Source organism: Microcaecilia unicolor, chromosome 9 (assembly GCF_901765095.1).
Source record: "Microcaecilia unicolor chromosome 9, aMicUni1.1, whole genome shotgun sequence".
NCBI classification, from domain to species: domain Eukaryota; kingdom Metazoa; phylum Chordata; class Amphibia; order Gymnophiona; family Siphonopidae; genus Microcaecilia; species Microcaecilia unicolor.
Genome location: NC_044039.1, coordinates 196,077,715 through 196,092,466, shown reverse-complemented (window position 1 = coordinate 196,092,466; position 14,752 = coordinate 196,077,715). Strand labels below are relative to the sequence as shown.

The 14,752-nt window shown below is 39.7% G+C and overlaps 1 protein-coding gene across 4 annotated transcripts in view; it reads left to right on the top strand.

Moving 5' to 3' along the window:
- EML1 (EMAP like 1) overlaps positions 1 to 13,717 on the top strand; it is a 199,531-nt gene extending 185,814 nt beyond the window's left edge. For all 4 annotated transcript variants that reach the window (XM_030213925.1, XM_030213926.1, XM_030213924.1 and 1 more), the window contains 6 exons: positions 386 to 474; positions 5,828 to 5,925; positions 6,031 to 6,118; positions 6,939 to 7,034; positions 10,714 to 10,844; positions 11,012 to 13,717. In XM_030213925.1, the coding sequence (XP_030069785.1) occupies positions 386 to 474; positions 5,828 to 5,925; positions 6,031 to 6,118; positions 6,939 to 7,034; positions 10,714 to 10,844; positions 11,012 to 11,137 (628 nt within the window). In that variant the 3' untranslated portion in view covers positions 11,138 to 13,717. The remainder of the gene's footprint in view (positions 1 to 385; positions 475 to 5,827; positions 5,926 to 6,030; positions 6,119 to 6,938; positions 7,035 to 10,713; positions 10,845 to 11,011) is intronic.
- The last annotated feature ends 1,035 nt before the right edge of the window (positions 13,718 to 14,752 follow it).

Below are 14,752 nucleotides of genomic sequence, written 5' to 3'. Positions count from 1 at the left end.
AAAAAAGTGGAAAGGTGAGAAGGTCCAGAAAAAAAGAGACATATTTCAAAGATTGAAATCTAATAACACATTTGTAAAGGAATCTAAGAAGACAGTAGGCCCCATTTGTAGAACCTCAGGACGTATAAGTAGAAACTGTTAACACCAGAGTATCTCGAGACACATCTGAATAAACTTTGATCATACTGTTTAGGAAAACTTAACTCTTCTTATTGAACATTTTTAAAGGCTAACCCTTATCCGAAACTAAATGCTAGTAATGTATTCTTAATAGCTGGGCCATGCGCATTTTTAAGCATTGTTGGTTTTGTTTTAGTGGCTTTGTGACAGCACAGTTACTAGCAATGGATTGGATTTCTAATTGTGGATTTTCTGTATTTGGCAGGTGGTTTGTATTAGACGCAGAGACAAAAGACTTAGTCACTGTGCATACAGATGGAAACGAACAGCTGTCTGTGATGCGTTATTCGCCAGGTTTGTTTATATGTTCAATGTCTTCAGCTAGTGTTAAATTACAGTTACACTGCCCTAAAAAGAACACAAATATCTTTACTACAGAGAAACGGTAACCTATCAGCTATTACCATATATTTACTAGGATTGAAAGTAGCCTGCTACTAAATGCAATGAATTCTGTATTTCTCCCAGGACAAGCATGCTTAATTCTCACAAGTGGGTGACACTGACCTGCGTCGCCCTGTTTATGAATTTATAAAAGTACAGTAGTACCTCGGTTTTCGTTGACGTCGGTTTTCGTCAGTTTCAGATTTCGTTGATTTTCTCAACGAGAAATTTGTCTCGGTTTTCGTTGGTTACCTTGGATTTCGTCAAAAAAGGGCATCCATCTCCCAATTTGTATCGGAAGATGGACGTCCTTTTCCCGATTTTGGGCGTCCTCGTTAATTGTCTGTTTTGGATTTCGCCGATTGTTTTCGGACGGATTATCGATGAAAACCGAGGTTTCACTGTATAAGTAGAACTTTGTGAAGTACGAGACACGCTCCATCGCACATGCGTGAGTGCGCAAATGCGGTCTCAGTTCTTTTTCTACAGCGGTGAAGAGAGGGCATATTTTTATACTGTCTCCTCACATCTCTCGGTCCTAAAGAGCTTTTTTGGTGCCTTTTGGCTATTTTTCGTTCATTGAGTTCCTGTTTTAGAATCTCCTTTCTTTGTTTCCCTTAAGTTTTTAGTTTATTTCCCCGGGTTTAAGATTCCTTTACTTTTTTGTCATCATCAAGCCGCTTTTAGGCCTTGACTTTGGCCGGGAACTTTCCCTTTCTTTTTGTGTCAGTGCCTTGCCCCTTTTTCAGGCACCATCGCTTTGTTTAATTTAGCTGAGGAAGTTTTTCTTCCATGTCCACGAAAGCTCCCAGCGGCTTTAAGTGCTGTACCCAGTGCATTTGGATGACCTCTGGGAAAGACACCCATTCTTGGTGTCTACAGTTTCTTGGACCCGACCATAGCCCCCTCTAACTGTGTTCTCTGTCTTTGCATGAAGAAGAGGACCCAGATTTCCAGATAGGCTCAACATGAGAAGATTTTTGGAGCCAAGTCCGGTTCCTCAACTGGGTCTTGCTGGCTTCCAGGAAAGACTCCATTAAGAGGTGTTATCTTTCAAAAGGAGGAGGTTTGCCATCTGATGTGAGAGCAAGGCCCTAGATCCCCTTGCTTGCCATTCAAAGACACTGATTGCATACCTTCTGCACCTATCAGGGTCTTGTCTAAAGACCAACTCCGTAAGGGTTCACTTTAGTGCAATTAGTGCTTATCAGCAGGTAGAAGGTAAGCCCATCTCTGGACAGCCTCTAGTTGTTCGCTTTATGAGAGGTTTGCTTTTGTCAAAGCCCCCTGTCAAACCTCCACCAGTGCCTTAGTGGTAGATGCACCTTATACTAAGTTTCATCAGCACAGAGTAGTCCTCCATGCTCACCCTAAGTTCCTGCCAAAGGTGGTGTCGGAGTTCCATCTGAACCAGTCGATTGTCTTGCCAACATTCTTTCCCTGACCTCATGCCCATCCTTGCAGACCTTGGATTGCAATAGAGCATTGGTATACTACATGGAACGGACCAGGCCCCACAGACAGTCCACCCAATTTTTTGTTTCTTTTGATCCCAACAGAATGGTGGCTGCCATTGGGAAACACAGCATTTCTAATTGGCTGGCAGATTGCATTTCCTTCACTTATGCCCAGGCTGGGCTGGCCCTAGAGGGTCATGTCACAGCTCACAATGTCAGAGCCATGGCTGCGTCGGTAGCCCTCGAGGTCAACCTCCACTGATGAAATTTGCAAGGCCGCAACGTGGTCTTCAGTCCATATATCCATATCACACTATTGCCTTTAGCAGGATACTCGACACGACAGTCGGTTTCAGCAGTCATTGTTGCAGAATCTGTTTGTGTCTGGAGTCCATCTCCACCCTCCTAGGCCCATTTTATTCTGTTCCAGGCTGCACTCTCATTCAGATTGTATATAGTTTTCAGGTTAATCTGTGTTTTGTTCTCACCATTTCAAGGCCCAATTGACCAATGTTTGTTGTTTTTGGTGAGCCTGGATGCTAGGGATTCCACAATTGTCAGAATTAATAAGCTTGCTTGTTCTGGGAGAAAACAAAGGTACTTACCCGTAGCAGGTGTTATGAGGACAGCAGGCTTTATATTCTTACATTCCCTTCCTCCTCCCCTTGGCGTTGTCTCCTTTGTTATTTTTACTTTATTTTTGCTGTAGTATAAAACTGAGGAGACTGCGAACGCGGTCTCGCACTCCACAAAGCTCTTTTTATAAATCCCAGACCGGGTGATGCGGGTCGGCATCAGCCACTTGTGAGAATATAAAGCCTGCTGTCCTCGGAGAACACCTGCTTACACGTAAGTACCTTCGCTTCATGGTTAGAAGCAGAAAAGCTCACATTTCGTGGTCTGATTTCAATTTCTGTTGACACATGTTACTAAAAAGGGCAAGTCAGAGTTCTAGATGTTGGTTGTGAAACTATAGCCTACACAACCTAAACAAATCTACATCCCTTCCTTTGCCATGTCTGTAGCTGTATAAAGTATGTGCAACAGCTTGGTGTAGAGTAACCATGGCACATGCAAAAACTGATTCAAGGATTTACTTGTAGTCAGTCATGAAAAGTAAAAGCTGATGAAAATCATCTGCATTTCAATGCATGTGCAATCATGTAAGTTATTGTATAGAGCTAGTGAACAGTCTTTAGTTTCATAATTTTATAGCAGCTTCTTGCAGTAGCATTTCAAATAACCAGTTCAAAATTTTCTAGGTTGTAAGTGCTTCAGTGTAATGGGATACAACACTGTAATAAGGGCCTGCAAAATCCGTCCTTTCTTTTCTGAACCCTCTCTTCCTCTCACACTTGGATTATTGCAGCCTCCTTACCAGTGTGCTGCTGAATCATGTTTCTGCAGTACAGTCTCTTTAAGATAATCTCCCAGACTTATTTTGCCTCCAGCATTGTTATGACCATATTACCAGTATACTATTTCCTAATCTGCTTCCTCTTTAAGTAAAGACTCAGAGCATACAAATGCATTCACTCTGCATCTCCACCTGCCTCTCCTGTCACCCCACAGGCCCTTTGTAATTTTCATTCATTGGACAAGTTGCTCTTATTCCTTTCCGCTCCATTGCTAACTCCAGACTCCATGCTTTATTGCAGCACCATATGCCTGGAGTGACCTTCCAAAGTTGGTGCACCTTGTGCTTTCTGTCTGGATGTATTCAAGTCTCACTTAAAATCCACCTTTTTCAGATTGCTTTTCAATCCAAAAACACTGAAGCTTTCCTACTTTGTAAACATGTTTACTTTGATAGAATTTTTTTCATACTTGTGTTCTCAATGAGATTGTAAGCTCTGTATGGAAGGGAATCTCCATTTATTAGTATCTGCAACACAGGCTCATTTTCGAAAGAGAAGGACGCAAATCTTTCGAGACAAATCGGAAGATGGGCGTCCTTCTCACAGGGTCGCCCAAATTGGCATAAGCAAAAGCCGATTTTGGGCGTCCCCAGCTGCTTTCCGTCGCGGGCACGACCAAAGTTCATGGGGACGTGTCGGAGGCGTAGCGAAGGCTGGACTTGAACATCGGCGTCCTCGACCCATAATGGAAAAAGGGCATCCCTGACGAGCACTTGGACGACTTTACCTGGTCCTGTTTTTCTTACGACCAAGGCACAAAAAGGTGCCCGAACTGACCAGATGACCACCGGAGAGAATCGGGGATCACTTCCCCTTACTCCCCCAGTGGTCACTAAGCCCCTCCCACCCTCAAAAAAACATCTTTAAAAATATTTCGTGCCATCCTCTATGCCCGCCTTAAATGTCATACTCTGGTCCATCACAGCAGTATGCAGGTCCCTGGAGCAGTTTTAGTGGGTGCAGTGCACTTAACCCACTGTACCCACATCTAGCTGCCCCCCCTTCACTCGTAAGGGCTATGGTAGTGGTGTACAGTTGGGGGGGGGGGCTTGGGGGGCTCAGCACACAAAGTAAGGGAGTTGTGTACCTGGGAGCAATTTCTGAAGTCCACTTCAGTGCCCCCTAGGGTGCTTGGTTGGTGTCCTGGCATGTCAGGGGGACCAGTGCACTATGAATGCTGGCTCCTCCCACGACCAAAGGGCTTGCATTTGGTCGTTTCTGAGATGGGCGTCCTTAGTTTCCATTATCGCCGAAAATCAGAACCAACCAAGTCTAGGGATGACCATCTCTAAGGACGACCTAAATTTCAAGATTTGGGTGTCCCCGACCATATTGTCGAAATGAAAGAGTCCATCTTGTTTCAATAGTACGGGTTTCCCCGCCCCTCCACCGGGACGTTTTGCGAGGACGTCCTCAGCAAAACTTGGGCGGCCCTTTCGATTATGCCCCTCTATGTATGCCAAGTTGTTCTGTTTATTTGGCTTTAGAGTTTATCTTTCCAAAATAACTTTAACATGTAGTACAGTAAGCATAAATATATCAATAAAACCCAAATCAAGGTAATAAAGCTTCTGGGATATAAACAGCTTTAGCTTATGTCAGGAGTATCTATCAAGCTACCTTCAGTGATCATGAACAAGCCACCGTTGCAACCAGGTTCTCCACAAATAGGACTCTTAAGAACTGGACTGCCTCCAGCAAGGAAAAAACCATGATTTTTATGCAGTTTCCTGTCTGTTAATTTGAGTACTGCTCAATTGCAAGATCTGGTTGTGTCACAGTACACCTGACCTATGGAGTGAACACATTTGCACATTTACAGAATTTCCTAAAAGATGACTCTGCAGAATCTTTCCCCATTTTTCCTATAGATTTGAGTGACCTGTCAGTTGCATTTTCAGGTCCTATCCACCAAAAAACTGAAGAGGGAATTTAAAAGCATAGTCCTGAACTGTGTGAACAGATCCAGTTAGTTGCTTGGTAACAAGTCAGATGATCTCATAGATAGAAATTAGTGGTTAGCAGAAATGGCTTTAAGAACAGTGTTTTAAATATCACATGAAGTTTTGACTAGCCTACAGGATTGGTTTAATATTAAAGCTGCCTTGTGATTCCTACATGATTCTCATTCCCTAAAAACTATCAATTAATGTAGAACAGTGAAAGACGATGCTGCATTTCAAGTTTCCAGCCTGCAGAAATTACAGGGTAACACTAACTGCCATATTGTGATTATTCTTTCTGAAGCTGGGCATAAAATAATTAAACACTTTAATCATCAGTCATATGCAAATATAAATAACATATACCTATCAACTCTGACTTCTGGGTATAAAGGTCACTATATACTAATATGCTGTAATTGGCAAATATTTTTTTGTTCAATAGATGGAAATTTCCTAGCAATCGGTTCCCATGACAACTATATATATATCTATGGTGTTGGTGAGAATGGAAGAAAATATAGTAGAATCGGCAAATGCTCAGTAAGTGCAGTTCTTCATATTAACAGATGCATAATTGTGAACCAGAAGATGTAAGTCAGGATTTGTTATGTTTATGAGATTAGTAAAACATACTACTTTTTGCAGGGGCATTCCAGTTTCATCACGCACTTGGACTGGTCAGTTAACTCACAGTACCTTGTGTCTAATTCTGGGGACTATGAAATCCTCTATTGTGAGTAAATGGATGCTTTTCTGTTTTGTGACTTCTGATATGATTTGTTTTAGGGTACTCAATATTGTCTGAAAATTGTGCTTGATCATTAAATTTGGAGGTAGTTTTCATTAGCCTACATTATGTGCAAAGTACGTGGGCTATTTTATGTAGATATATTGCATCAATTCTCAAAAAGTGCAAAGTTCAAAGTATATGCCTTAAAAACATCTGTGTACTTTGTACTTATTTGAGCCTGGGGCCAAACAGGTGCATAATAGTGCCTGTAGTTTTGGACACCCATGTATGCATACTGTTTTCCAACGCCAGTGTAAACTCGTGTACTAGAAGGCCTCATCTTGATGTGGCTAAAAGTCTGTATACCGTGATAGTCATGTTTTAGCCACATTTTGGAGGACAGTTTATCAGTCAGGCCATTTCATCTGAGAGCCATAGTAACGTAGTAAATGATGGTAGATACCTATTTGTCTCCATAAATGGCTTTGAAAATTGCCCTATTACACATTTTTGACTTGCCATTCTTATTTCAGATTAGGAGGGAATTCTCCTCTGGTTTAGTTATAGCTCCATGTCTGTTTGATCTTGGATAAGTTGATCATATTCCTTGGTTAGGTCGAGGTTTACAAATTTGCTGTCTTTCTGCCATCATCCACTCCATTGAAGAGGTTGAATTACTATGTCTGCTCTTGTATTACCAGTTTGGCTAGAGTCCAATCACAGGTTGTTGCCAGCTTTCTTAGCTAAGGAAATAACAGTGAAAATACAAGGGAAATTGTCACATATTGCGATACAAAATTATGCTCCTTTTGTTCACTTTTAGGGATTCCTAGTGCCTGTAAGCAAGTCGTGAGTGTTGAAACAACTAGAGATATAGAATGGTCTACGTACACCTGTACTTTAGGGTTCCATGTCTTTGGTAAGACTTCTGTTATTTAAGTTTTTTTTAAAGCATGTAGTCAACAGTAAACATCCAAACATTAAAATGCCTAGTTTTCAATAACAAAACAAAAAAACAGTCTCCCCAGATCCTCGATTGTGCTGGTCAATCTGTTCAGTATGAGAGTTCAAGTTCCATGCTTCATAGTCCAGCTGGAGCCAATACATTCATGGCTAGTGACAGTTCCCATTATTGTCTTTGCTCCATACTATATATGGGTACCCAGTAAAAATAATGACCCAATAGTATCAGAACCAGCCCCAAGGGAAGCAGATTCATCTTTTTCTAATTTTGTGCCAATACTAAATGAGCTATCAATATACAGTAGTATACTGTTGAAGGTGTTGTGTCTTCCTCCCCAACTCCCAGGTAGTAGATATATGGGGTCAGATCAACACCTATCATGGATTTGATGAATTCAGCAACTGTCCTCAAACACTATGAGCAGATAGACGTTGCCACTATATATAAAAGTTCCAGTGATGCTAATTTCCCGCCAGCCTCTATCACTAACCCCTGGAGGGCGAGAGGTGCCATTGATATAGCATTTTGTATTTGTTCTCTGTATGGCACACAGATACCACAAACTTTAGCTGTGCATTCAACAATTGTTTCCATTCCTCCTCCAGCAGTATTCTTCCTAGGTCTTTCTCCCAGGCTTTCATATATCTGGATTTTTCCTGCAAGGTCTACAAAGCATGTGATGAATTTTTGAAATTGCTTCCCCTTAAGTTTGAGTGGGTTTTCTCTTTAAACACATCCTCTCGCATGTCTTTTATTCTATGTGGGTCTTTCTAAAACTAATTTGAAGAGTTTACAAACCTTACAAAATACAGTCCCTCATCCCTTATGTCAAGCAAAGAGTTGAGATCATCTTATTCCTTTACTTTTACGACTGCATTGGTTGCTCATTAAATGCAGGATTAAATGTAAGATATTAGTTTTAACTCATAGAGCGGTGCATGACAGTACTCCTGGCTGTTTGGCCTCTCTTACTATTCCTTACATTCCGCTCTTTAAATGATCATACTCATAAATTGGGTTCTCCCTGATCCCTCTTGAACCTGCAGGGAATCAACTAGAAACAATGCTTTCTTTTTTGTCTACATATTTCTGTTGTTAGTTTGTGGTTATTATGTACTTTATAATGGGCTATGTATGTTCTTATGTGAAAAAGGCCAGATATTTTGTTAGCATCAAGTGTCTATATTAATCCAGTTTTGTTTTTATTTCTAGGAAGACCTTGTGTGACCCCCTGGAAATTTGCTTGTAAACATACTAGATTCTGTGGTCCAACTTGTTAAGAGTTGTACTGTATTAATTGAGTATTTTTTTTTTGGGGGGGGGGGGGGGGGGGAAATATGACTTTCTACTTCACTGCTTTTGAAGCCAATACTTTTACTTAAGTACTCTTAAAAAGTAATAACCCCATCTCTGCATGTTTGCTGCTTCCCGGTCGCTAGGCCTGAACCTGCATAAGAAAGTTCTTCTAAGTCAAAGGTCTTTTTTGCTATCCTAGAGATGTGCCCCCTGAGGTTCCAGAAGTAATAAATATTACAGTCTCACCAATAAATGATAGGATTTGATATATTCCACCATAGGAGCTCCTCTGTCATTTTGTCAGGCAATGTCACCTCCTCCCCTTGGTAAGGCTTTTGTACCTGTATGTGACTAATACTGAAATACTAAATAAGTTGAATTTTCCTTTAAATTATATCCCAGTCAGAAGGAGCTCACAGCTGATGACATTGTTTCACATGTGCACTTATGAATAAAATTCAGAGAATTAAGGGAATTTTCAGATTATTGAAGGTTAAAGCATATTCAGACCATTGTCCCATTATGAAATCATTAATCCAAAAAAATCTCATTTATTTATTTATTATATTTGTATCCCGCACTTTCCCACTAAAAGCAGGCTCAATGCGGCTTACATAGTAATAGGTAACACAGAATTTTGTTATGTAAAGTAGGAAATTAAGTATAACATAATAGAAGGATGGATGGGTAGTAAATGGGTGGGTAGGTAGGTAGAGACAGGTGATAGAGAGAGGAGGGTAAAGTGGGAGATAGATTCTGGGTCAATGTCTTGAATCTGTGCTTTGAAAACTCGTCAAAGAATAAAAGCAATCATGTCCTACTGGCAACATTTCATAAGAAAGCCAGAACCAAAAAAAAAAAAAAAGCCCTCAACATCTAAAAATGCCCAGTTTGCATAAAATACTTTTAGCTCTGCTAGATTAATAGAGACAGTTGAGCTGTATCTGAATAACAGCTGTCATGAAAGCAAATATTTGACAAAAGAAGCAAGATATTCAGAGCATGCAGGGGAAGAAGCCACCATGGAACCTCCATTACCACCTTGCACTCTCCTACAAAGCACCATTCATTCAACTACAATACACACCTGTTTCCTCACACCCAAATACATTTACTCCTGATAGAGGCTGATGTGAGTCCAAGCTTGAAGATTTCCTACAGGATAATTTTGACATGTTTAGAATTTGATTATGCTTATGTACAACTAAGGTCATTTATTCTGAAAGAAGAATGAGTATTTGGGAAAGGACATGGAGGATCATTCATACTGTAGTGATGCTGGCATTACAATAGAGCCTTTGTTTTTCCATATATTGCCCTATCCTCCTATACATCTAAAACCTTCTTGTTGACACCAGGCTTTGAGCCACTTACTGAATTTTCTGTATTATGTAGTCTTTCATCTCCCTTTCCATAGGTAGGTAGTACATTGGAAAAACCCACAGTCTGAACCAAAGACTTCAGCCCCTTCCCCCAACCTCTGGAAAGTGCTTTGCACTCCATGTGCTTAGGAAAAACAAGTGTACATTTTGATTGTTGTGATCTGGGCACAGTTGATAGCTATTCCCAGGTTCATGTGTTCTGCAGAACCAAATAGTTGGTAAATGTGAGGCTGAATTGAGGGGAGGGTCTTGGCTGATATAAGTTGTCACCGTGGTCCATCTCACAGCTGTAGTGTATGTACACTGAAGTGCTTGGCATGGAGAAATCTCAAATTCCAAAATATTTATTTTGGTGACACATTTACTGTTTTCAAGTTTACCTCATTTATTGTATTTGTTTATTCTTGATTATTTTATTAGTGTTATGCTGTTAACAAAATTGTAAGTTTTATGTTAAACTATACTTGCTGTATACAGCCTTAGATCAATCTCTTCATAAAGGCAGTTAATAAATCCCAATTAATTAATTAAATGAAACACCTTTCTATTGGCCCAAAATGAGAAGAATCCAAAAAGATATGTGTGACGAAATAAATCCCTTCTTCAGATGAATCTGCTTCTCTGTAGGAAGACATTTTTCTTTCACAAATAATAAATTCCATTCTGTAGTTTTCAAAATAAGTTGTATAGAAATATAAAAGATTATGGCAGAAAAGGACCTATTGGTCCATGCAATATGCCTGTTTGAAGCAGCCTATTGTGCTGTCATAGGTCTTGTTCCATCTGTGGTGTTCTCCCTCCTTCCACCTCTAAGATCCTTTTGGGTCTGTCCTGAGCAAGCTTGAATTCTGCTGCTGTTTTGGCTTGTATAACTTTCCATTAAGCAATACTTTAAATAAACTCTCTTTCACATCAGAGAAATAAATATTGACTTGCTGTTGTGAACTATGCTGCAGGAGTATGGCCAGAAGGCTCAGATGGGACTGATATCAATGCTGTGTGCAGATCACTTGAGAAAAAACTTCTTTCAACTGGAGATGATTTTGGCAAAGTGCACCTCTTCTCGTATCCCTGCTCACAGTTTAGGGTAAGTTATTTTATTCCCCTCAGAGTACACGGTTTAATGTTTGTGCCATTGAGATGCATTTGTAATGGAATGGAACGTAGCGCTTAGATGGAAAAGGAGTGATGGGAAAATGCTATTATGGAAATTTCCACCGTTACCATACAACATAAATTGTTTTCTTCTTTTAGGCTCCTAGTCATGTATACGGTGGACATAGCAGTCATGTTACCAATGTTGATTTTCTATATGAAGACAGCCATCTCATCTCAACGGGTGGAAAAGATACGAGTATTATGCAGTGGCGAGTTGTTTAGAGAGGGATGTTGGTGTGAATTCATTGCATCATTGGAGGATTTTGCGCAGAAGACCAGCGGCATAAATAAACCTACATCCTGCACCTTGACTTGGTCAGTTTGTGGGTTCTCTGTTTTGAAGTTCTTCTGCAGCTCAGGAAAATTAAACCCTTCATTAAGTGTAGAGATTCTCACTCATGCCTCACGTTCTGAAACAAATCTGGCTTTTGAGGGGTTTTGTACAATGTTAAAAGAAAAGTATGGAGAATATAAAACCATGGCGTGAAGATTTACAGAATAGTGATGACAAAATGGTATATCTATAGTATTAATTATGTATGTCCTATAAAAATGACTAAAATTGTCACAGTACTGCCTTTCAGAGTATTTATAGTATGTGTTTGTCACATTGCTAGTATGCGTATCTATTGCAGTATGTAGCAGAGCACTTAAGTACTGTTTGTGATATTGGTTCATATCAAACATATTCAGTACATCTCTACTTCTGAAGGTTTTTCAAAATCCAGTTCATTGTACGGCATATGATTATTTTGCTGCTCCTACTAGGTACGAATTAACCCATTTATTTTGGTGGCACAGCCAGGTTTTGGACATTTAAGCCTAAAATATCCGAATCAGATAAATATAACATAACTGACTACATCCTCTTTATACTTCCAACAATTAGCTAATCTGTCAGTTATTCAGCATGAATCATACCTGTACACTACTGGAAAAATTTGTAAGTTTTGGTAATGGTAAGGCTAGACTTTACTTTTATGCTTATGACATTGTGTATTTGTACTTTATAAGACCAAGTAGACCATGTTATATATCCTAGATACATCCCAAGCCTGTTACAGAAGAGAGGGACTTTGTGGTTTTTTTTTTAAGAGGTATGAACTATGAACATGTAGCTTTCTGCTTCATATCTCTTGTGCATGAATACCTTGTATTTCTGATTTTATAAATAAATATTAGAAGTGGCATAAAAGGGTGAAGGCGGCCTTATCAAGGCCTGTCTAGTGGCAGTGCTGTGCACTGTCTTGTGGGAAATATGGGTTTTATTCCTGGGCCCAGCTTCTGCTCCTTTGAGGGCTAAGGATGCTTTGTGGGCAACCTTGGTAGTTCTTTGGGTTTGGGAAGGGAGTCATCACTCAAAAGAAACACCTGCTCACCAGACCTGGGAAGAGTTCATAGTGGGTTCTGGAGGGCATTGTGCTCTGACTTTTGGTTGAGGATTGTTACTGTGGTGACTTAAACGGATTGAAAGGGGGGGGGGGGGGGGGGTGTAAAAACCTTTCCAGTTGTGAAAGAAGGCTTGTGGTGCCATTGTTCTAATATAGGTCATTTCCAATTGAATTGGAAGCCTACAGGAGCAGGATGAACCATTTGGGCCAAAATCGAAATCCCTAGAAGGCCTCATAAAAACTGACTGCAAATCAGAGACTGAATGCTATTGTTTACATTAGAGAAGGTATATAGAGATTTTAAAAATAGAATCACAAACTCATTAAAACTGATACTAATATTTTGTAACTGAAAATGAATGTTGAATTCTCCGAACTCTACTGCACTGGCTGTTTAGAGTGACTAGTGAAATGAATAGGCAGGGAAAATACTTTTTTTTTATATATTACGTTTTTGACCTGCCACATGGAAAGTGCAGGTCACCAATAAATAAGATGAATTAAATGAATCAATTGCATGGATTGTGTTTGACATTCACATTCGTTTAATGGATCCTTAAGATTCTGTTACAGGCAATGCATTTAAGCTACCTGTGTGTCAACTTTAGTGTTTGCAGCTCATTGTGCCTACATGGTAATATCTTAAATCCATCAAAATTGCAAAAAGTTTAATATGGCTCATGGATAAAATGCACCATTCCTATAATTATGTTTGACACAAATCACCTCAACAGAGGCATCTGTGAGACCACAGACATCTTCATGTGAAATGTTGGTTGACTGAATTTGATATGCCACTTTATTGCAAAGTCCAGTGAGGAAACCAAAAGCAATATATTGTGAAATAACAAAAAGGTTTGGAGATACTTATTACAAAATGGAATTTTCTGAACTCAGAAGAGACGATAGGCAAGGATGAATGTATATTGTTAAGTTACAATAAATAATACACCAGGTTTTTCTTAACCAGTGACAGACTCTAGGGAAAAGAACTGACCCAGAGTCTTAAGCTAATTGCCATAGTTGGAGTCTGGAAGGAATTTGTGTTGCTACTGCAGAACTAGCTACAGATCCACTTTTTCTTTCTCTGGATTATCATTGCATTCAGCTGGATGAATTATAGACAAGATTTTGTTGTTGTTTTTTCAACAACAGATGCATTCTCAAGACATTTTTCAAATCAAGGATGAGGAGAAATGGTGTCCTATGTGCCCCACCTTTAAATAATTTTAGGTGGAAATTTTCCATAAGCTCTGCTTTTAACATCCTCTGAAATCTACAGGAAGAGTTTCTACATACTTTACATACTTTCATGTGTAAAACATCTGGTTTATTAAGATCAGACTGCTGCTCTTTTGAGCTATACACAAGATCCTCCTTTAATTGTATTCTCCAAATAAGAGAGTTACATTACAAGAATAAATGTAAAGATTAATTTAAATTCATATCATGGTTTTTCATCGTGTTGATTTTTTTTAACTACCCTCCTTCGTACTTTTCTGATGGCTGTTATTGGAGATAGGAGTAGTTGCCAGTGCTTAGAGAAGCGGACTGGAAATCTTGCATCTCCCACTGATACTCTTGTGTGACCTTGAGTTAAGTCACTTAACCCTCCAGGTACACAAGCTTAAAAGGCAATTCTATAAGCTGGCACCTAAAATTGGGCACCAGTAGCGAACGTATGTTACAGAATGCTAGCACTTACTCAAGCGACTGGTATCAATAATTGATGGTATCAATAATTGAAAGTTATGTACATAAGTGCTAGAAGCTATTCTGTAACTGGCACATGTAAGTCTCCTAGGGCACAACTACAAGGGGTATCTACATGGGCATGTTGCCAAGCGATGCGCATAACTTCTAGAATACTATCAGTTGCACAATGCACTTAGGCACACAAGCTTACACTAGCTATTGACATGACATAAGTTGGTAAACTTAACTTTTGGCGCACCAAAACAGCTTTGTGCTAATATACTGTGATGGCTTGAGCATGTACAGAAGCCATTAATAGAATTGGCGTTGAGCATGCCCCATTGTGGTGCCTGCAGATTTGCCCCCTTAGATTGTAAGCCCTTTTTGGCAGACAGCCACCTTTTGTACCTAGTTGTAACTTGCTCTGAGCTCCAAATCTTCTTTCCTTTCCAATCCTGTTCACAGCCTGTTTTCCTACCGTGTGCCTTTCTCCCACCTGTCCCTTTACTTTAAATATTTGCACTTCACACACTGCTTCCTATCTGCCTTATGTTGACATTCTCCTACTCTTTTCCCTCATAATTGGCCTTTTCACACTTCTTTTCTCAATGTCCAATTTATTGTCATTCTAGTCTACTTTTACACTTTTTTGTACGTCTCTTTCCTCCTGTCACATCTGCCTAAATATTAATAATTGTAGAGTTCATTTACTATGCTGCAGTAAAAAGTGACCTTAGTTGCTTTTATGTCT